At 54.2% G+C, this 23,283-nt stretch overlaps 4 protein-coding genes across 4 annotated transcripts; 3 read left to right on the plus strand and 1 right to left on the minus strand.

Annotated features, from left to right (window-relative positions):
* Positions 1-1,307: 1,307 nt before the first annotated feature.
* Positions 1,308-3,790, plus strand: NECHADRAFT_89986 (uncharacterized protein; the record flags this gene model as incomplete). The annotated part of the gene is made up of 6 exons (XM_003053399.1): positions 1,308-1,327; positions 1,778-2,164; positions 2,226-2,891; positions 2,954-3,166; positions 3,232-3,290; positions 3,378-3,790. 6 exons carry the CDS (start codon positions 1,308-1,310, stop codon positions 3,788-3,790), a joined length of 1,758 nt encoding a protein of 585 aa, XP_003053445.1.
* Positions 3,791-4,207: 417 nt separating this feature from the next.
* NECHADRAFT_74607 (uncharacterized protein) lies at positions 4,208-10,171 on the minus strand (the record flags this gene model as incomplete). Its single annotated transcript, XM_003054122.1, has 4 exons — positions 4,208-5,689; positions 5,747-8,278; positions 8,325-9,932; positions 9,989-10,171. The coding sequence occupies 4 exons, from the start codon at positions 10,169-10,171 to the stop codon at positions 4,208-4,210; spliced, it is 5,805 nt and encodes a 1,934-aa protein (XP_003054168.1).
* A 278-nt stretch (positions 10,172-10,449) lies between these two features.
* NECHADRAFT_57289 (uncharacterized protein) lies at positions 10,450-11,442 on the plus strand. The gene is made up of 2 exons (XM_003053400.1): positions 10,450-10,626; positions 10,677-11,442. Exons 1-2 carry the CDS (start codon positions 10,520-10,522, stop codon positions 11,362-11,364), a joined length of 795 nt encoding a protein of 264 aa, XP_003053446.1. The 5' UTR covers positions 10,450-10,519; the 3' UTR covers positions 11,365-11,442.
* Positions 11,443-19,612: 8,170 nt separating this feature from the next.
* On the plus strand, positions 19,613-21,650 carry NECHADRAFT_89989 (uncharacterized protein; the record flags this gene model as incomplete). The annotated part of the gene is made up of 3 exons (XM_003053401.1): positions 19,613-20,429; positions 20,482-20,999; positions 21,060-21,650. The coding sequence occupies 3 exons, from the start codon at positions 19,613-19,615 to the stop codon at positions 21,648-21,650; spliced, it is 1,926 nt and encodes a 641-aa protein (XP_003053447.1).
* Positions 21,651-23,283: the final 1,633 nt, after the last annotated feature.

The following is a 23,283-nucleotide window of genomic DNA, read 5'->3' on the forward strand; positions in this document are numbered from 1 at the left end:
GCTAATCTCGGAGACCCACGAGCCAAAAACCGGCCGTCGGATCATGGTGATTGGAAACCCCATGTGAAGGTTGACTTGTTTTGCCAGGGCGGTCAGGTCAGTGAGGTCAGTCAGCAACGCTCTCACCAGCCTTCCATTCAACAGCAACTCAACTCTCAGCAGCTGCATGGTCAACAGCTGAGAGTCAAGTAGAGAGGCAACTTGATCAGCGATTGGACATGATCCCACCACCCCGATGATGCATCTGCGCTTGCGGCTGTTGCAACTTTGAGTTGGTTGGCTCTTGTACATGCAGTCCATGGCAGCAAAGCCACGGAGGCCGCTGAAACACGCAGCGTAGAAGCTTAACTGCGAGATGCTACACAGTGATGTGTGCATGATGATGATGGAGGATGACTGATTGCCTCCGTGTTCTCGGTCGTACCCTCTCGATCAAGCACAGCACGTCCGCTCTCCGACGGCTCCTGGCGGGAAGTTTTAGGTACGGTATCATCGCCCAGTCAGATCCAACCAGCGACATCCGATTAAAGTCCAGATGCCATTCCTAGCTTCTTGCTTCCCCGTTGGCAGCAAAAGTTGCGAGCGCAAAATTCCAGCCTCGTATTTTTCTCTCCTTCCTTTCTTGTTACATCATTGGCAGGCTTAAACCCCCTGGCTGTAAAACCCTTGACATATATGGTGGAAACTGGGAAGAGGCGAGCTGAACCGGACCATTAATACACCGACTTCCTGTATGGGATGGCCGGGACGGGATGGAAGCGGGAAGCGGGAAGCGGGAAGCGGGAAGCGGGATGGGATGGAGTTGAGATAAGGTAAAAGATTTGACGATTGAATTGAAGAAAAACGAGATGAAAATTGCTCTTCAGGGCATAGCACGCTCTTAGTCAACATGTACTAAGCTTTGCGTCTATCTCCAAGTTCCATTGAAAGACCTTTTGACTTGGGGATTGAATAAGGTAAATGACTCCATTCATACCCACTCGCCAAGAGCCCCCGGCACGGCCGGCTAGAGGAGAAAAATAGACCCCTGGTGGATCGCCCGGTGAAGCTACTGTACCTGGGTTTGTTTGAAGCTGAAGCTCGCCTCGCTTTGCTTTGCTTTGCGTGATGCATGATGCAGATGCAGCCAAACACCCAAAACACCAAAATGTGTACCCCTAGATATCACCATCTCGGCAGCCGCAACGGCCACTTTACAGAAGGATCGCCACCACCACCGGGCCTCCCTCGGTGCGTTCCATCATAGAGCGACTCAACTCAACATCAAAAGCAAGCCCCTCACATGAGGGCTTTCCGGTCTAGAGCCTATGGGCCAGGGCGTGGCGGAGTAAACCAGCATGTGGGCAAATCGCGGGCATGGATTGGATCTAATCAATCTCTCAACCCTTTCCCTTTTTTTTCTTTTTCTTTTTTTTCCTCGCCAGGCCCGGCTCTTAAGCTTAAAAGCCTTGTTTTGTATCTTTTTTGCCGCTGGTTGGCACTATACTCTTGCTCTGCACGCGCTTGCACTTGGACCCTTTTTTCTGTGTTTGAGCCTCGGAGAATCGGAAAAACACCAAGAGCTCCTCCTCTCCTCACTGCTAGCTTAGCTTAGGTTTGCTTCAGCTTCAGTTTCATCTTCCCCAACTCTTTTTTTTTTTTATTTATCCTTCCACCGCGCCAACTCCAACCTTATCTTGTTACTCCTCTCCTCTCCTTGCGCCAGCTCCCTTCGGCGCATCTTTCCTCTAGGCGCGACCATTGTGCTCGCGACCATGAGCTCTCCTAGCCCTTCTAGGCCAAGCCATCTGAGGCGGCCTTCGCTGCTCTCCAACGATGAGAGCCACAATCCTCTGGGCACTCGTAGCGGCCACCTCCAGTCCCTCATCCGCAGTCGCTCTACCCAGAGCATGCAGAGCGTAACTGGCTCTCTGCACTCTCACCATTCCCATCCGACAACGCCGTTTTGGATGGGCCCAGACGACGAGGAGACGGCGCTTCTCCACGTTCGCCCTCACGACAACGACGAGCTTGGCAGGCTGCTCAGCGACGAGCGCCGCCTCACCCAGCTGCTCAATGGACCCCAGAACCGCAGCGCAAAGCTCATCGGCCGAAGCAACCCCCGGTATCGTTGGGAACAGTACTGGAAACCAGAGGAAGAGCTGGCCTCCATGTCTAAGCCCCTGTGAGTCCACATTGAATGGACGGCCATTGTTTCGGGCTGGAGCTGACCAAAGGCGCGATAGGCGCGAATACTACGAACGTACCAACGAGCTAATCCAGCAATATCTCTACATCGATGCTCTCCTCGACTCGGCCATTCCCCATGAGCTTCTCAACGAATACCAGACCGAGCTAGAGGCCTCGGCCTTCCGGCCCATTGATGTACCGGACACCATCAACGAGGAGCCATCCACAGCCTCCGACTCGCCCCCCATGAGCGGCTCGACCCCGGCGTCCTTTACCCCAGGATCCTACGGCACCGTCAAGGCGAACAACTCTTCCACAAAGCTGCCCGCAACTCGCACGCCCAAGGACATCTTCCGCTCCTCTGAGAGCCTGCCAATGCTTCAGCGTCAGGTCGGAGACGATGAGGACGACGAGCCCCCCACAGCGCCTGTTACCCAGGAAGACGGCGCAGGCCCCAAGCCCATCTTGCCATGGTTGGAGGACGCTGAAGTCGACAGCGATGACCCAATTGTGACTCTGGCTATCTGGGTCAACTTTATCGCCAACGGCATTCTCCTTGCTGGAAAGCTTGCCGTCATTGTTTCCGTTCCCTCCATGTCCGTCTTGGCTAGTTTGGTCGACGCTGTGCTTGACTTTCTCAGTACCGTCATCGTTTGGATAACTACGCGTCTCATCTCGGCCAGTCAACAGGACCAATACAGTTACCCCGTCGGTCGTCGAAAGTAGGTCCTCCTCGTGTGTGGTTAGGTTACTGCGGAGACCCAAGTCTAACCCGTGCTTCCAGGCTTGAACCTCTCGGTGTACTTGTCTTCTCCATCATCATGATCACCTGTTTCTTCCAGGTAGGCCTCGAGTGTATCCAGCGCCTCATGGACCCTGCGCACCACATCCTCGAGCTCGGTATCCCCGCCATCGCCATCATGGTTTCCACCATTGTCATCAAGGGTGCCTGCTGGGTCTGGTGCCGTGTCGTCAGGAACTCGAGCGTGCGAGCCTTGTAAGTCTCATGTTACAGTGCCTACATCACACACGTGCGCGGCCAAGATCTGACCATGGCTGCAGGGCCGAAGACGCCAAGACGGATGTAATCTTCAACACGGGATCCATCTTGTTCCCGATTAGTGAGTAGCCGCAGCCCGCGATGCGCGATCGGACCGCTGCATCCCTGAGCTGCACAACGAACCCCTGCTAACCCTTGTTTCCTTCAGTTGGTTTCTATGGACGTATCTGGTGGCTTGACGCTGTTGGCGGCCTGCTCCTTTCCATGGTTGTCATCTTCAACTGGAGTGAAACCTCGGCCCATCACGTCCGTAACCTCTCCGGCTTCTCGGCCCAACCCGACGAGCGTAACCTCCTGTTGTACCTCACGATGCGATTCGCGACGGCTATCCGCCAGATCCAGAACCTGCGCGCCTATCACGCCGGAGATAAGCTCTTTGTCGAGGTTGACATTGTCCTCTCTGCCGCCACACCCCTGAAGGACAGCCACGACCTCAGCGAGGTTCTCACCTACTTCCTCGAGTCCGTCCCCATCGTCGACAGGGCCTTTGTCCATGTCGACTACACCAGCTACAACGCTCCGACCCACATGCTCAAAGGGTCCGCTGCAAAGGCGAAATGAGGTGGGTTCGGCACCGCCCGTGAGTGAGAGCGGAGAATCTCCGTCTCATTTACCTTGCGTCTAAGCGAGGAGGTCAGAGGGGCCGGCTCCCCGGATGCCTTGTAGTAGTAGTAGTAGACTCAACTGAACTAATCTCGTCATCATATCATGGCTGGGCTGCCCTCGATAGAATGGGATCTAGGACGAGTGTGTAGGATAGTGTGGATCGTGTCTTGTTTGCTTTGGATATTGGTGAAAGGGCTGTGTACTATTATAGAAAAGAAAAGAAACAAGACTAATTACAGTAGGTAGAGCTATGATGGTTCTTGTATTTGACCATCCTTCAAGAGTCAGAAAGAACTAGATAGACAGGGCGTATCACCACAATATCTCGCCACCACAGCCAGTCCACCTGCGTCTCCTCCCCGTCGCTTATCCTTAATAGGGAATGCCGTTGGTCAGGAGCTGGAACTGGTCGTAGATGCCCGTGCTGTAACTCGAGTAGCTCGTCTTGATGAGGTGTTTCATAAAGTTTGCTGCATCCCGCTCGCTCTTGTCCAGCACGAAGCGCTCCCGGAAGTGCTTGACACTCTCAGGGCGGAAACACGGCAGGCCGCTGTCCATCATGAGCCAGACAATCTGGCTGAGCTTCTCGCAGTACTGTCGACTGGCCAGGAAGGCCTTGACGCAGAGCTCCTCGAAAGCCTTGAAGCTCTGGTGGTCCATGGAGCCGCCCATGACCGCCACCATCTCGGTGGTGAGCTTAAAGGGGGCGCGCTCAAACTTGATGCCACCGGGGGCAATATCGAAGCAGAAGCCAAAGTCAATGTGCAGGATGTGTCCGGCGTCGTCGATCATGATGTTGCCGTTGTGACGGTCCTTGAACTGGAGGAGGTACGAGATGACCGAGTAGGCCGCCATCGACTTGACAAAGTTGCTGCGGGCGCGCTGGAATCGGAGCGAGTTCTCGTTGCCGTACTTGGAGATGAAGTAGTCATACAGACCGTTGACAGCCTCTCGACCGAGCATGTCTCGCGAGATGGAGTTTGGTAGCACGTCAATGACACCACAGCCAGGAGCTGTGGCCGTGACTCGGTAGGGGAAGACATAGACGTCGAGACCGACATCGTGGAAGATGCCTCGGAACGCCGCAATCATCTGGAGAGCCAGCACATCCTGTCGGCAATCATCACCAACCTTGAAGATGGCAGACTGCCACACTTCAACCGTCTCCTCAGGGGTCTCGTGGTCCTCTCCGTCCTGCTCCTCCATCATCTCGTCCACCTCTGTCGCGCCGCCCTTGTTCTTCTTGATGCGGAAAGTTGCCATGTACGGCGCCTTGGCGTGACTCTGCAGGGGCTTGCCCGACTTGCGGTCGATACCAATCACCACGCCGTCGGGGTTACTGGGCAGATAGACGCCGACTTCGACCTTGATCTTGCGCAGCTCCTCCTCGATCTTCTGCTTCTTCTCGGGCTTGGATCGCTTGATGTAAGGCTTGAGCTTGCCCGAGATGCCAGTCACCTCGTCAAAGAAGGCAAACTCTCGCTCATAAAAGTCTCGGTCCTCAATCGCAAAACTGTCAACCATCTTGCCCATGACCGTGTCCAGAGTTGGCTTGATCTCATCTGGGATCTGGGCATCATCATCCTTGTACGAATTGGCCTTCATGTTCCAGATGATCTGATGGGCAAACAACTGAGAGAACTGGGCAGTTTCGAGAATGTATCGTTGCACGTAGCCCAGGGCATCATATCGAAGCGACTGGACAATCTGGGGGACGTAGAAGAAAGTGACATCTACCGAGTGGCTCTCAAGAGCACGCATAGCGTACTGGATAGTGAAAGGATGATCCTCGTAGGCCGGCAAGAACATGGTAACAGCTGTGACAGGGTTCACAGGCTCCCAGTACAGAAGATACTATCAGAGTTAGTTGGCATATGCATTGACAAAACGATGACCATGTTTAAGACATACCTTGAGGTGCTGCAGGGCAACATCTTCGGGGAGGAGTCCTCCAAAGATCAGGTTGAGAGCTTCAGGCTCAGAGACAGCCTTCTCCGGCATAGTAAGGAGAAGGAACCTGATATCACGCTGAAGGCGAGGAGATGGAAACCTAGCCGCCAGCTCAAGCGCAATAGCAGGATCTTGCCACCAGGCCGTTCGCACAAGAGGCATAAGCGCAGCCTCTGTCGCCGTCTTGTTAGCTGCCGGAGCCAATGACTGGCCTGCTGCCGTGTTGAGAGGGTTGACCCAGACGGCCAGACGAGACTGCTCGTTCCTGACCAACAGATCAAGTAGCTGCTCCTTGGCCTGGAGTGACTTGGTGTTGCCAGCAGCCGGAGCGCTAATGTAAGAGACCTGCTGCAAAGCCGTGAGTACATCCGAGAGGAGTCGGATTTCCGTCTTCATCTGCAGGATGTTGCTTCCAAACGACCACTTGGGCGAATATTTGAACCAGGCCAGGCCAGCCGACAAGAGTCTTTCCTTGAGTCTCCATTGCGCACCCGGTTTGAGAGTGTTGCTAGTTCGCAGAACTCTGAGACCAAACAGGACGATGGAGAATCGAATCTCTCGGGCCATGGGGTGGGTTGCGGACTGCTTGATAGCATCGAGCGTAAGATCAAGTATTCTCAGAAACACTCTCTGGATGTCGGGGCTTCCATGTCTCGTAGCATTGAAGTGACTGGCAAAGAACTGAAGCAGTCGGACATGAGGTGAGAGAATGTCATGTACCAGTTGCTTCTTCTTTGCCAGTGCATCCAGCTCGCTAGGCGCGAATTCCTCCTTCAAGAAGAAGGGGTCGATATGGTTCAAAGTTGGGCTGAACAAGCCAACCTTTCTGGCAAGTGTGAACTCCCATTGCTGAGCGATCTCGTTCAAGAGCTTCGGTTCCAGTCTTGGATTTTCGTTCATCACACCAAGCCATAGAGAAACTCCCAGCTTAATGGACTGTTTAGTGAACAGAGCGAACGGGATGCTCACGAGGTAATGGGCAATAGCAGCCTCATCCTTCTCGGTGCGACACAACAGAGCTGCTGCCCTCCGAAGGATATCTCGGACCTCATTAATGGCAGCACTCTTCTTGCTCAGGATTCTAGCCTCGATATGAGCAAGCGCAGTGGTTGCATTGGCGCTCTCCTTTACTGATGACTGCACAAAGGACAAGCGGCGGTTGTGATTCATGAAGCTGATCAGCTCTGAGCCGCGATCCGGAAGAGTCTCGCCGTATCGGTACTCTTGGCGAGTTGTGTACTGCGCCACAAAGTCCGATGCCGTGTTGATGCTCGAGTTACCGATCTTGTCCATCGACTGCAGGCGGTTGTCCGTCGAGGGGATGATAGAGCCAAGTTCAAGAGCGAACGATCGCCCAAGAGAAACATGACCATAGGCTCCCTCGTCGTTGAATTCAGAGAGATAGGTCTGCAGAAGCCCCTTAACGTCGAGAGGAGCCAGGTTGATGGCAGCGTTGACCCAGACCCTGGCTTTGCGGTTGAGAACATCCACCGTCCACCTGCGGAAATCGTAGTCATCTGAAAGTTGGACGGTCACTCCACCAAGCTCGGATTCAAAGATGGACCGGGGATCATACAGATCCGTCTCTGCCTCCAAGCAGCTGGACCACATGAGAGAAAGGAGTTCTAGCAAAGCAAACAGAGACGATCTGTGGCAAAGAGCCGCAGGGATCTGTTGAAGAATCCGGTCTGCGCAGGCAAATGCGGCTTGCTGGACTCGCTCAATACGGTGGCAGCAGCTGCAAAAGATGGTTGCAAGCTGCTCAGCAGCGTACTGAGCAGAGAAGGTCGCCTCGCCTCCTGCCAGAGTCTTGTCAATGTATCTGTCAACCACGGCAGCACCAACACCCTCCATAGCATTGCTGACGTCGCCCTTTGACATGCTTGGTTCCAGGAAATAAGACACAACCTTGGTGCAGTCACCCGAGTCGGCGCGGAGGTATTCCATGAGGTACGCAGCCTGCAAGAAGATGACCTTGCGGTAACTCAGACTCTTAATCTCGTTGGCCTTACTAGGAACGAGGTCACTCAGAAGCTTCTTCTGCAACGACTCCCGGTCGTTGCTAAAGCCTCGTCGCAGAACGGTATTGAGTTCAATGTCACTTTCAACTTGCTCGCCTCGTTGATCCGCGACAAGAGGTGGGGAGTGAATGGAAATGATCCTCAACTCATTGAGATACTGCTTCCCACGGTCCGTGTTGGTGGTGAATCCATGGACAACGATGTTGAACCAGGCATCTCGAAGCAGAGAGTAAGTCTCATCGTCGGTCACAGGCTCAGAAGCAAAGTCGTTGCTGGCCATGAAGGTTGCGAGGGGGTGCAGAAGCTCAGCAATCTCCTTGGCAGCCATCTGCACATCAGATTCCTTGGCATGGCTCGTTGAGTGAGCATCACCAAGTCCAATGATGCTGTCTAGCAAGTGCTCAAAGTAGATATCAAAGAGCTGAGAGTCGCGTCGGAGGTTGGCAGAGATGAAGGTACGAGCGTTCCTCACCTAAAGTTGTTAGTGAGCTGATATGAACGGAATAGATCGGACTTACGGCTTCTAGAAGGAACAGCTGGTTCTCCACGACGCCAGTATGGCAAAGTCTGGTAAACAACTTGAGCAGAGAGCGAAACTCAAGCTGTCCACCCTCCAAGGCCAAAGCAGCTGCTCCGCTGATGATGCGAGCATCTACACCAGTGTTCACCTTCTCAAGCTTCTGTTGCAGCATGGACTGAGCAAGGGCAGTAATCTTCTCGTCCTTGAAGGCGGCAGCGATTCCGCAGATGGTCTGCACAACGTTGCCAGAGACAACGGCAGTTTCCTCCTCGCCATACATTTGGAGGGAAATCGAGCTGCCGATAGACTGGCGGTTGGTATAGATAGGGTTGAGGGCCCCATCGCTGGCTGTTCCATCAAGTTGCCCATTAGTGAATGCCTGCTCAGAGCCAGGGCTCAGCACATTGCCCAAGGTATAGAGGGTGCTGATGACAGCATCCTTGGAAAGCATCTTGAGCACGTATGCCAGGCTGTTGGAGGCAATCTTGACAATCTCCCTTTGAGGAGCATCCTGGACAATGAATCGTGGCAGGATTCGGCTCACGTTTGACGAGAAAGTTGGAGAGATCTGGCAGATCAAAGCCAAGCAGCGCAGCGCGACTGAGGCCAGAGTGGGGTCCGCCATCTGCACGGGGTCATCTAGAGTCTCTTGAAGCCAGGTCATGAGGATCTCCGAGTCAGCGGCCTCTTCATTCAAGAGTGCACAGTTAAAATAGGCGATGAGAGCGGCGGCCTTGACGGCATAAGCCAGGCTTTGCTGGTCAGGCGATCCCATACGGATGAAGTCGGCACCAGCTTCGATATACTGGACCTCTTCAATGGCGAAGCTGGCATAGGCCTCGACGGTCCGGAAGTCGGCCTCGTGAGCTAGTGCGTCTGGGCGCAACTTGTCGCCTTTCGAGATGTAAATGTCCAGAACATGCTTTTTACGCAGGGCACGAGGGTCCTCGGACATCAGCGAGGTGCTTGCGACAACTAGCCATGCGAAGCTTCGGTGCAGGAGCATGGCACCCAGTGGTCGTCCGGACGACGCATACTGACGCAGATATCTCTTCCATTCCTTAACCTCGCGATCCTGGCTATGGCAGTTACGGATAGTTGAGAGGGCCGTTTCGACTGCGACAAGGAAGGGTTCTGAAAGAAGCTCTCTGATCTTCTGGATCAGAGCAAGTCGACCTCCAGCCCTCCAGAAATCTGCCTGGGCGGCCGCGGCATCGAGGAATCCAAGCAGTGCAACAGCAATTGTCGCAGTTCGAATCGCGTCCTCGAGGTGGGGGTTGTCAGGGTCTCCAGCTTGGGGAGACAGAATACTCTCGGTCGCTCGTCGGCAAGAGTTCACAAATGCCCAGATCTTATCGGCGACGTTCTCCTGGAGCTCATCGTAGTTGATGCCAAGTGCCAACAGAGCCCCTGTCACATGGAAAGCGAGCGCTTCGGTCGGAGACGGATCGATCTTTCGGAAGAAGGGCGACGGAACGAAAACCTGGATGTGCGCTTCGAGTATGTACGGGAACAGTTGATATGAGAGCCTCTGCGCGCTCTGGCTGGACTTGATCTTTGGCGCTGTCTTACACAATGCGATCAGGACCTCGAACTCGCGGATAGACTACAATAGAAGGGTTAGATTCCGACATAGCAGCTCAAAATTTACGGCAAACCCACCATAGGAACCCGTCCTAGCGAGCTCTTGTTCTGATATCCATTGACATAGTCCTTGCTCTTGGATCCTGCATGGCATGCTCTACAAAGCCGGTCAAGGTCGGATCGGTCGAACGACGTCGTGGAGCTAGTCGCAGACAGCGAAGCTATCTTCTGCAGCGCCTTAGAGCGGATATCGGCCGTCATGCTGGGCGTATGAGCGGCGCGATGACCGCAGATGAAATCGAGACAAATATTGAAGCTTGCAGCGACAATGTCAACAAATTCGTTTCCCAAATTGGAGGCTGGACGCAAATGACGAACTATGTTAGGAGGTGAACCCCTGTCACGTCGGCTTAGTCATCTTAGCTACCCCAGCTCCAAGCATCGGCAAGGCTGCAAGCTTGACGCGTGCGTCGTCGACCACCTCAGCTAAGGCACAAGGCAGTACCAACCACCAAACATCAACCACCGAATCCGATCCCATCGACTCTGCGCATCGCGGAATTTCTTGCTTTTCGATTTCTCCATATCCTCCATAACAGACCCGCAATCATGGCTGCCATGTTCAGCCAGAACCCCCTCATGAACGGGCCCAACTACTCCTTCTCCGATGCTCCCAAGACCAACAACGGCGAGTTTCGAGAACATCGCTTCAACCCGTATGTCGCCCTCCGCAAGAATTTTAAGCTCCTATCTAACACTGCAATAGCTACACCGACAATGGCGGTTCGACCCTCGCCATCTCTGGCGCCGACTTCACCATCATGGCCGGCGACACCCGCCACACCAGCGGATACAGCATCAACTCTCGCATGTCCCCCAAGGTCTTCAAGATCGGCGGCACCACAGCTTCCCAGGACGATGCCACACTAGTCCTCTCGGTTGTCGGCTTCGCCGCCGACGGCGAGGCCCTCCGCGACCACCTTGACACCATCTGCAAGATCTACCGTTACCGCCACGGCAAGCCCATGACTGTCAACGCCTGCGCCAAGCGCCTCTCTACAGTGCTCTACGGGAAGCGATTCTTCCCTTACTACTCGCACGCGATGCTCGGCGGTCTGGACGAGGAGGGCAAGGGTGCCGTGTATTCTTACGACCCCGTCGGCAGCTACGAGCGGGAGCAGTGCCGAGCGGGCGGTGCTGCGGGCAGTCTGATCATGCCCTTCCTGGATAACCAGGTCAACTTCAAGAACCAGTACATCCCAGAAAGCGGAGAGGGCCACGAGCTCAAGGAGCGGGAGCGACGTCCCCTGACACGAACCGAGGTCGAGACCTTGATCAAGGATGCCTTTGACGGTGCGGTGGAGCGTCACATCGAGGTCGGTGATAACCTCCAAATGGTCATCATCACCAGAGACGGTATCGAGGAGACTTTCATTCCCTTGAAGAAGGATTAGACGGTGTTTGGGGGTGTTTGAGCACGATGTATAACACGAATTTCTTAGACGCCAGGGAATCAACGAGCCTTTTCCAGCATATGATTGTCTGTTCCGCCATGCATGGCGCTAGGTGCACAGTCTTGTGCCACTAACGCTTGTTTAAAGAGCTCCGTATCGTGAAGAAATAGGCTGGGAGTTGATCCCAGTCTCAGTCCGCCTACTGACCTACCTAGACGAAGACTTTAGCACAAGCATATGTCAGATTTTATGAATACCAGGTTCGTAGCTGTGTTGCACAGGCTCAAGATTATTCCAGCGCACAATTCACCTCTATGCAATGTCCGTTTCCGAGCCCAGGGTCCCTGTTCACTGCAACCGGGTGTTGGTTCTCTCGTTTCCAGCCTCCATCTCTGCGGAGAGAACACGCCCACCATAAGGGATCGTCAAGATGAGTCTCGTCGCTTAAATCGCTTAGCCTGCACATGCAGGGGCCGGCAGGTGAGGGTAAATCTACCTTCCTATGGCATTCAACAGCCACCAGAATGGGCGTCAAACGGGCTGTCAATGCCCGACTACCTACGACAATGACTGCTTTCTGTATAGATAAAGAACCATCTGCCGTGCAGTGTGGCTTGACGTATCGGCATCCTCTCCTTCGTGATCTTCTACCTCTGTCTGTGTTCCTGTTTCCCTAATCATCTTCCGGTCGTCACCCGTCGTTTTGGTGTTGGAAGACACTCAACAAACACAACCCATCAGCACCTGCACATCGCCCAGTCAGTGCCAACAAGGTCAACCACAGCAAGTGATTTGGTCAGAAGGTTCGGAGATCATGGGTCAAATGGGCAAAGGGAATTCAAGGTTAGATGGCCCCATCGGTTGAGGATGGTAACATTGGAAACCCGTCATGTCTCACTCCCATCAGTGTCAGAGCACCCAATGTTGAAATTCCATTGGCCTCGATTCTTGGGCAGCTAATGTTATCAGGCAACGGATACAATCCCTCCCGGTCGGTAGGTATTTCGGTAGTTGTATTCCAAGACCGCATCTAGACTCTTCTGGAACGTCTCCATAGCACCACAAGCGCGGCAAATGGCAACACCACCTTCATTCAAGACAATCTCTCAGCACACGTCTCGTTGATTTTCAGCTGTCTTTGTACTCGCCTTTCCTCATGGCCAAGGAGCATGGCTACGGGACCAACATTCATTGAAGCTCGATCATCGGTGATCCATGATACAGGGCTCGACTAGAGCCATCGGAAGGTTTATTGTCTTGTTGACTTACGTCGATATCAGCTCATAATGGCCTAGAACGCCTGCTACATACTGACCCCGGGGGGGGGGGGGTCGGGAGCCCAGCGCGGCCGGAGCCGAAGCTCCCTGTGTGAGATGTGCGGCCCGCGATGCCCATCTCTCTTCCGGACCAACCGCGGATTGGGGCCAACACCAACCGCCTGCGCCATAACTTAACGAATGCCGTACTCCGGATCCAACTCCAGATTCTTTGAGGCTCGTAGATCTCCAAGATTCTGCTGAACGCAAAGTGGTATGGCCAGAGTTGTAAGGCGATCTAGCCCATCATTGGTAGCTCCAGAAGTCTGAGCTCCCTTCAAGATCTTCGGGATGGCCACTTTCCGATGCGAGCAAGGATACCGATGCATACCATTCTCTAAGGTACTGGCTGATGATACTGTCTGATCAACTCGTCAGAATAGGTGCTTTGTACCGTACAGTAGCATCATGGCCTATCCTATCAGACCATGGCATCCATCACCCTGAGCCATGTATCCAACGGCCATACACCGCCCCAACGATATTCAACGCACCCATGAATCTAGCATGTCTCTGGGCTTATCGGTTGCTCCTCTACCAGGCGCTATTTCGGCTGCCCGGGGCCCCAAACTCATACCATCCTTGCCGTGAATCGGTATTGGTGCTTAAGAAATGACTCCGGACATGACACTCCAGTGCTAATATGAAGAATCATGCAGCAGCCATCACATTTGGCTTGGACTGGCATATGCAGTACGTGTTTCTCAGAGTTTGCTTTGTGGGCAGTCTGCCCTACAGAAATTCCATCCTCCTCGTTCAAACTTAGCGGTTGGCACGAAAGGAGGAAGCGCGGGCGGTCAAAGGCACACACCCCCTTACTGTGATATCGTCACAGCTGTCATCTTCCAGATAGCTGTGCATATTTGGCCTCTCATCCAGGGGAATGAAGACGTTGCATTCGGGTTCGGCGTGCATCGGCAGTCAAAACACCATGCCCGTTTGTAGAGTAAACTCCGTCGTCCGACCGCTAGGCTCCAACGGCGGACGTTACCACACAGGGAGAAACGAAACGATACGGTAGGAAGCCAACTGCTGCAGCCTATCCCGGCGCTTACTCGTCCAGCGGGGGAAAAAATACAGGAGACTGATTTTGGTGGCAGCCCCGCGAAAATAGTCTCCTGTTTTCTTTCCACCCCTAGCTCGTCCATGTCGAATGTGAGCTCAAACACACGACGGCTCGCTTGAACACGCGTCTTGGCTAACCGAGCCGTCGAGCTCGGCAAAACGTTTGCCACCGTGTTGAAGAATGACAATGCTGATTCACAGAGACGGGCTAGTATGCCAAGCCAGTGCGGACGGAGTGGAAAGTCATCTAGGGCCGACACGCATGTCAGGGCCGACACGCATGTCAGGCCCGGATCGCCTGCAACGTTATGCTGAGGCAGCCAGGGCTTGAGAAGGTGCCACAACCAATTAACCGGGACAAAGAACCCGTGGCAGGTAATACTAAAAGCAGGGAGGTATCGACATGTTCCCACTCGGGGCCATGAACGTCTCCGAGTTGCTTCGATTCGTCCTTGTCTCTAGGCGGTCCACGTCTCTCACCCGCCAACCAAGCCTGTGCAGTGCTTTCCACAACCCGGATCCTGGAGTACTCCGTCAGTAATAAGTTAATAATGGGGCCCTTGATTAATGATCGACAGATCCTTGTGCCCCTGACGTGACAGGGAGCTCGGAGGCTTGGCTTTGATCTGAACCACCAAAATCGTGAGGCCTTGACAGTGAGAGTCGACGTAAACACTTGGCTCGACGGCAGATGCCACTTGCGGGAGCTGCCATGCCCTAACCAGAAACTGATCAGTAACTACAGTAAGCACTTGGACTGCTTGCACAACCTAGACATTTGGGTTGGATTTTGCCACCCATTAGGCGTCAAACATGTGATGAAAAGCAAAGGCTAGGAAGCTCCGTTTTGGTGAACGGTTCGTGACATCTTTCGCAGGGCTGAAAGCGGACCAGAAACATGGCCGAGGCGGAGTGTAGCAACACGTTCTAATTCTAGAAACAAAGGCCAGCAGGCGTAGCGCCATTCGCCACTTTGTTAAAGCTGCCGAGTTGCTTAAATAACCAAAGCCCTGGGATAAATGCTGTACTGGGGTTGGCTGAAGCTCTGTATAATGACGACAGCCGAATATCATGATCAAGGACGCACCCCGGCAGCTCTTGAGATTCGCATTGCATTGGCCCAGGAGTTTCGGGCCTTCAAGCCTCAAAGGGGTCACTGCGGCTTACACCGCGGCCCCCAGTTAGATGGCCGACAATCTTGACGACGTTTCCCTCACAAGCCACACAGACCCTTGCTAAAGAGCCTGTGTCGCAGCCAATGCAACAATGTTTTTTTGCCATCGCCGAAGGCGCCTCTGAGCCAAGGAAGCGCAGCGATTCGTCGTTATGTCGTCATTCTTGCTTGTGCGACGGATAAAAGATAGGCGTGACGGGGTCTGAAACGGTGACGATCGGCGGTAAAGGTCTGGACCCCTGTTGACAGCAGGGTGGCGAGAGCGCCAGACAAGGAGGTGGCCCTCTATCTAGGTGTCCAGTGGCTTGGAATCAGGGTCATCGCTGTACCACAACCTTTGCACTTCCCACACTCAACTCTGGTGCCAACCTTGGGCACTGCCTCGTCGTGTGCAATTGACCACTTTTTGGCGCTCCATCCGGGAGATTTGGCAATCAAAAGTGGCCGCGCAATTCAAACCCTAGGTATCTGTGTTATGAACCAGCCCGGAGCTTTTTGTCCGGCCCAGATTAGATGGGCGTTTCATTGGCCTGGTGGCGTCTCAGGGACCCTTCAAGGGTCCAAACGGCACAGCTCGCGGTAGGGCACGCACATGTCGTTAGTCCGGATATAGCAGTCGTACGACAGGGTCCCGGGTGCGGTGGCCGACAATTGGGACGGGAGCGTACATGGGAGCTTGAAGGACAAGGACAAGCTGCGGCAGAGCTCTGTAACACGGTAGTGGCGTGCCTGCGTGACTGCGTCAGAGATGACTGGCTTTGGTGACGGACACGAGAGATTCTGGGGTTCGACCGGGATGGAGATGCGGGTGAACGCGGTCGAGACAGCATCGTGAAGTGGGAGAATCCCATTGTCGATCATCCGGTCGGAGCATGACCCAAATAGGCCCCAGAACAGCCCAAGGGTTGCCCAAGTCGTGATGATGAGGCAAGGACCTCCAATGAGACGTTAGTGTAGCGGGAGGCTTATGGCCCGGGCGCATTGACTAGCAAGAGGGCAGTGGGCTGGTGGGTACTGTATTGACGGGCAGGTAAACGGGATAGATCGACATTGTCGAGTGTTGATGGGACGTCTGGTTGCTGCTGGTGGAACGCCGTTCAGAGATGCAGAACAAGGGCACCAGGTTTGAAGTGGCTCTCCTAGGCAAACGGCGGCTCTCTAGTCAGCTGGACGCCGCCCGTTGCATCGCAGGGCGACCAACGCCATCAGCGCAACGACACGAGGCTTGTCGATCTTGCCAACTAGGACTCAGCATGCCGCGCAGACATCGAGGTGCCTGGCCCACGGTCAGTGCCGCGGCCACGGGCCAAGCAAGAGGCTCTGAAGCACTTGGGCAGGATGGGTCGGGTACCTGGGAGGAGGGGAGTGACCGCAAGGACGGGTTAGCAGCAACAGGAGAATGCGGGCGTGGAATTTGTGACCCAAGGTCATGGACCGGGCTGGACCCTCCAGAAGTGGTCCGAAGCCCCGTTGAGATGGTCCAACCTCCAGACCGAGGACTGCGAGATGCACCAGTCGCAGGACGCCGGGGCAGGGTAGCAAGCGCCGCATTGGCCGGGGTGGTTCTTCTAGTCGAGCACTGCTGTGGCTATCATCGAATGGGGGAGGGCGGACAGTGTTCCATGCTGCCCGACTCGCCCGTCGACGGCACACGAATTGACTTTTGATTTCTGGACGCTCGCAAGGGCACAGGCGGGCCTGTCGCGTGTCGATCGGATCTCAGGGACCTCCACCCTACCGCCTCGGCTATTCCCTGTCTTGCAGATCCCTGCTTGCTGCAGCTCACAAGTGGTTGTCTCGAACCACCGAGTGGCAACGGCTTCGTACGTGTCCCGAACGACGGGCGGATGTGCCTTCTATTTGTGGTCTGCTGGCACAATTGACTCCCCGAAAGCAGTATGTACGTCGCGCATATCCTGGAATGTCGAGTATGTGCCAAGGAACTGGGGCCTCACGGAAGAGTAAGTGGCTGTACTTGATGTGCGTGCGTATGCCTGCATGCAGACTATTGCCATGCAAAGTGAGGCCGGGAAGATAAAAATGGGTGTAGGAGCGGACGCCAAATTCAAAATTGAATGGCGGCAGTAGAGTCGTGCCTACCAAGCTGATAGGCAGAGTTAAAATTCCGGGGCAGGAACGAGAGACATCATCCATTCCCCAAAAGGAGGAGGCATCACGGGACGGTGGCGAAAACGGTTCGTCAGGAGCGGGACGGGGAGTCTTACGTTCCCCTTCTGACACCATCTCCAGCAAAACTCCTTCGTCCACCAACGAGATGGGGCTTGTTGATGACCGTTTAATGTTTCAATGGCCATCGCTCAACACCACGTTTAAACGCCCAGAGCATTCAGCCACCGTCAGCAGAAACAAGGAGTCAGATCACCCCATAGCAAGCACCTCTGCACCAGGCCTGGCCTGTCGGCCGTACTTACACTACTAATGAATACCAAGAGACCTTCTCGTTTCGGAGGCAAACGGTGGCTCCCCGTGGAGCCGTGGGACCCTGAAGGGACCTTTTGCCTTCGAGACAAGCCAGCCTAGGCAAAGAAAGCAAATTCCCACAGCAGAAATCAGAAGTGGAAGTCCAACTTGCGCCACACCTCGCTCAGACTCGGCGTCAAAATAGTCTCCAACCATGCTCGCTCCACAGCTGGATTGGATCCTCCCGGTCGCCCACCCCTACAACCTTTCCTGGCGCACACCCCCTCTCCTTGTCTGATGCTGGTCAAGTCGAGTTCTACTGTGGCTTTACCTCCCGAACCCCGTTTCCTTGCTGTCGGCGCCGTTTGTCGGCTCCTACACGCACCTCCAATCCCATTCCCAATCGTCTCTTGCCTCATCACTCATCCCGAATTAGTGGCACCCGGTACCTGAATGCCCCGTTCAGAGATGGTGGGTGGGCAGTGGCGGCAGCTCTTGCTACCTCTTCAGCCACCGTCGCCTGATGGGTGGTGGTGTTCGAATGGATGATGGATGCGGCCCAGCTGGACAGGGTATTTATGTTTGGGGTGGACAGGCGACATAATAGATTATCGGAAACCGGGGCCTTGATCACTACAGGCAGTACGGTACCAACGACCTGCAGCACGGCAGCCTTACCTCGACTTGTACCGCCAACTTACAGCACCTCCATCCCGGTGAAGCTGCAGCGTTGGCTGGCTACCTGGGGCATCGCGTGGCTCAACTCGTTCTCCTCCTCTGGGTCCATGATTCGAGACTATCAACTTCATCTTCCTTCTCCTTCACCATGTCACTTCCCACCTAGCTTGAACCCTTTCCCCACCGAGCTCGAGCTCCTCCGCCTCGTCCTCCACTACTTCCTCCACTCACTCCTCCACCCAGTTGACCCAAGCAATTCCCATCCCAGAGCTCTGGTGACTTGAGGATCGTCGTCCATATTTCCCCATCTCTCGTATCAAGTCGTTCTTCACGCCCCCCTTGTATCTATCATCCCGTCATCTGGTCTCTTTCTGATCATCTACTCCATCCCTGCAGCATACCCTGCCTTACCGTCCAAGGCTTCCTTGAGCCCTAGCTCCGGAAGCTTTGACTATTGGCCACTCGCTATGCCCGTTATTGAAGCCTCTTCTTCTTGTCCTTGGCCTGCCACATGGGTGTTTGCCTCCCTCTCTCGCCCCTTCTAGAGTTCCAAACCCTCACAAGCCTCTGGCGTCTTTCTTTCTTTTGAAGGGCATGGGGCTGTTGAATTCACCTGCTTCGTTTGCACCTCTTGACCCTTCTGCTACTAGCCAGCCGTTTACTTGCGCTGCCAACGTGGTCCGACCCCAGGTCATCTCCATAACGCACCCCATCGTGCCTGTTTCCTTGGGATTTGTTTCGCGCCTCAACGTTCCTCTGATCTGTGCATCTCGTTCTCTCTCTAATTACTGCCCGTGCGGTAAGCTTTTTGTGTGGCTGACCGCCGTCTGGGGAGAGAATTTATTGCACATTTATTCTCTACTGCACCAGTCTTGCTTGCTGGTCCCTGGCCGAGCCGGTATCCCTGTTGCGCCAAAAGGAAACACGGCAACATCCATCAATCCATTCTTCTTCAATCTCGTCGTCACTTTCAGAGTTCTTGTCCACTCTCTAGCCACTTGAGTTTGGTTCACTGGTCTTCGACGACTCAAGCAGCTCCGTGGGGCATCACACGCCTTTCATCAACCACCTTCTTTCAACAACTGTCTTTACCACCATTGTGCTTTGTTCCTGTACTCGAATATCACAACTCTCCGGTGAATAACTCGACAAAAAAAAGGTCATACAACTACCGTCCCCGTCGTTCAGAGCTGTCTTCCGCCCCCTCCCCCACGCATCAAGCGGCACTGCCCGCTCTGACACACATTCTCGGGCCCTAAAATTGTTCGAGATTTCCCCTCTCTAACCGCTCCTTTACATCAACCAGTCACAGCCACCCAGCGAGGGCTTGGGTAGTTGCTTGTCCGGGAAAAAAACATCCCTGTTCACTTGTGGCTTCTTTGGAAACTACACAAGCTCCCGCTTCGACTCCTGACCTGCTTCTGGATCGAATGACTTTGGACTTCAAGCTACTCGTTGCGTGAAAGGTTTGGACAAGTCACAGATACAATTCCCCGGCTCAGGTGTGCGAACCGTCCTCTCGTTAGACTCCAAACGGGACAGGTTGCTGACTAGCTAGCTCATAGTCAAGAAAATCACATCTTCAACAACTCAAATGGGAGATATACCCCGTGCCCAGGCCTCTGACGTGGGAGCACTTGACAGGGACACTCCAAAGGTTGGCGATCCTGGGGCATCTACCAGTCCACCACCAAGCCACGACGAGTCTCGAGCTTTTCCTGAGCATGACCCCTCTCCCCAGCCTCAACAGCATCCTATAGCCTCGCAACACGCATTTACAGCTCAGTTCGACATGTCCCAACCTCCCACAGGCCAACGTCCTGGGCCCTACAACATGGGCCCTATGGGAAACGCACTTCCACCCGTTAATTATCGGCCAGGGCAGTATCCTCACGGCACTCAGCAGCGATACAACCCCGCGAGCTCACCACCCATGATGCAGCAAATGCCCCAATTCTCGGGTCATCCATCTATGCCGGTGGCTACCCAGGGATACTACCTCCAACAGCCACAGATGGCGCAGTACTACGGGAGTCAGATGCCCCAGGCTCAGCCAGGATCGACAATGACTCCGAGGCAGAACATTACATACTACCCTAACCAGATGATAATGAGTCCTCAACAGTCGGCATACTACTACGCCCCTGCTCCTCAATACCAGCCCGCAACACACCCTGTTCCCAATACCATGGTCGCTGGACACTACATGAATGGAAGCCCCGGAACCAACGACCCCCGGGTCATGATGCAGCCGGCAGAGGCAGGTGGAGGTCATCCTCAGCCTCCCAAGCAGGGGCAAGGTAGGGCTAGGAAGCAATCTCGTGTCAGGAGCGAGCTAAAGCAGAGCCCAGATGGAGCTGAGAGGCGCCAGAGTGCCGTACGTGGCCCACCGCGAAAGCCGCGACAGAGTGGTAAGTCAACTTGCCCCGATAACAGTCAATGCTGGCTAAGGGTTATTTTCAGGGCATGCCATTTGGATTGGCAATCTACCACCACAGACTGATCTCATGAGCCTTGTCCACCATGTGTGCAAGGAAACGGCAGGCTTGGAGTCGCTGTTCCTCATCTCCAAGAGCAACTGCGCGTTTGCCAACTTCAAAGATGAGGAGACTTGCAGCGCGGCACAGCAAAAGCTGCACGATTCCAAGTTCCAGTCGGTTCGTCTTGTCAGTCGACTACGAAAGAGCACAGTGGAGGGTGCTACCGGCGTAACGGCTCCGACTGGCCCTTCGGTGGCGACAACTACCAAGACGGATCAAGTGTCGGATGCCACCCCTATTCAAATTGGGAGTCCAAACCCAGAAGATGAGCCGATGACGGCGACAACTCCCAAGGCCGAGCCTGCTGGAGAGACGACACCGCAGAAGGACAAGTTCTTCATACTCAAGAGTTTAACGGTCGAGGACCTCGAATTGAGCGTCCGAACTGGTATATGGGCCACCCAGGCACACAACGAAGATGCTTTGAACACTGCTTTCAAGGTAGGTGGCGCATCGTTTCGAATCTGTCATGGCAGTGAACTAACAAGACTGGTCAAATAGGGCGCTGATAGCGTCTACTTGGTCTTCTCGGCCAACAAATCGGGTGAATACTTTGGTTATGCTAGGATGGCTTCACAGATTGACGAGGATCCCGCGGCGGCTATTGAGTTTGCGCCGACTTCCCAGGCGACAAGCGACCTCGACCTCCCAAAAGCTATCCCGACCGAAGCGACTGAACACGCTCCCAAGGGGCGAATCATTGACGATTCCGCCAGAGGAACCATTTTCTGGGAAGCGGAACGGGAAGGATCAGAGGCATTGTCTGATGCCGAGAGTGAGAGTGAGATGTCGAGTGGGAAGAGTAATAATGCGGAGGAGCCAGGTACCAAAACTTGGGGCAAGCCCTTCAAGCTTGAGTGGCTTTCGACGAGTCGACTTCCGTTTTACCGCACGAGAGGGTTACGCAACCCTTGGAATTCCAACCGCGAGGTGAAAATCGCACGAGACGGAACTGAGCTGGAGCCTTCAGTTGGTCGAAGACTGATTGGGCTCTTCAACCGAGTACAGAGCCCAGGACCAGCTCATGCGGGTATCAGCGTGCCTATGGCCATGATGGCGGGCTCCCCCCCGATGCGGCCATACGGACAGTGAAGGCTCGATCGAATTTGAGACAGGTTCTCGACATGCTACTCTCGATAATGGTCTACTGGATCTTCTCTACAGATGCGTTTATGGCTACGATAATTCAAAGAAGCGGGAACACAGGTTTCGGTTCTATGCTGGACATAGTTGGCATATTCACCACAGGCACGGATCATTGGCGGCGGCTCTCGATGTAACTATACAACACGATTCACGTCTCATGATGAAAACATTGGAATCTCCAGAACAGGTTCGCCGCTGCCCCGTGACGGGGCTTGATTTTTCTGTTCAACCGAGGAACTGTCCATCTTTCAGGCTACTGCTAATTTTCGAAAATGACGGGTCTTGGAACCAGCTCCAACAGCTAGCGGCCAAGCCATAAGGTGGCTCACTAATCAAGGCAAAGTGGCAACGGAACGCCCGGCCAGCAAGCCTTGCCACCATGTTGCATTGGCAGGCCGCGATTACAATGTCCGAGAGGTTTCGGGAACGCCATGCTGGTTTGTCTGTCTCCATATCTGGGCGATGGACATGGCAGGCTCGAGGTTGACGATCGCGGTGGCTTACGATTGTGGCTGAGGGGACCAGAATCGGACGGTGGAGAGATCCGAAGGCTCCTATTAGCTGGACGACGAGAATTAATGCCAGAAGACAGTCGAATTGGCCACTGCTAGGGCGGGTTTCCAGAGTTCCCCTCTTGACTTGCGTTAGCTTGCTTGGCCGGTTCAGAAGTTGCGAATCCTATCACGATGACGTCAATTGAGTTTCCTCTTGGAATCCAGACCCGGGTTTACCATAACCAAGTTGCCAACTCCGCATTGTGGGGCCGGGAATCCTGTCTTCAAGACCCTGGCACTTACAACCCCAGATGCGGCTTGACGTTATCTGAGGCGACAAAACCAGCCAGCAGGGACCAACGGGACCAACAGGGGCACAAGGTTTCAACAGTTGACCAGAAATCCTGTTTCCCCATGCTGGGCCCTTTCTTGTCCGGTTGAGCTTTGCACAGCACAACTCGTTGAACCACGATACCTTCGTGACGAGACAACACATGCCACAGCAGGAAGAAATTCGTCAATGCACTAACAACAAAGTCAATTAATCATTCTAGCCTAAGCTCCTGTACTAGCACGAGTCGTGTGCGATGTCCAGATTCCGCTGGTATATCAACCTGCAGAGCCGAAGCCCGAACCGGCCTTGAAACGGGGCCATCCGAACTATTCGACACGATGGTGGTCAGTCCGTCTCTTTCGCGGTAGACGGCATGGATATTTACGGCGTTATCTTGCCAGCCGACAGTCGTTACCGAGCGGTAGGCCCCGTGAGGCCACGAGAACCTGCTCCAAGTGCGACTCTGCACCGGAGCCTTAACTACTTCTCGGGATCATACCAATATCTCGATAGTGCGTCCCCCTGATGTCCGATAGCGACCCCGGTGCCATTGGCGAATGAGGATATTTCGGGGTGAGGAGTTGTTGACATTACACGTTTTCACTAGTACGGGGCTCCTCTTTCGGTTGGGTTCCTGTCAAGAGATATAATGACAGTTCCGGCAGCATGATCACTACGGGCCAATGTGGAGTTGGAAACTGCAATTTTTCTTTGGAATAAGGTTATCTTACTTTCAGGTGTTCTGAATTGG

The sequence above is a fragment of the Fusarium vanettenii genome, assembly GCF_000151355.1.
Source record: "Fusarium vanettenii 77-13-4 chromosome 1 genomic scaffold NECHAsca_1_chr1_3_0, whole genome shotgun sequence".
Classification (NCBI taxonomy): domain Eukaryota; kingdom Fungi; phylum Ascomycota; class Sordariomycetes; order Hypocreales; family Nectriaceae; genus Fusarium; species Fusarium vanettenii.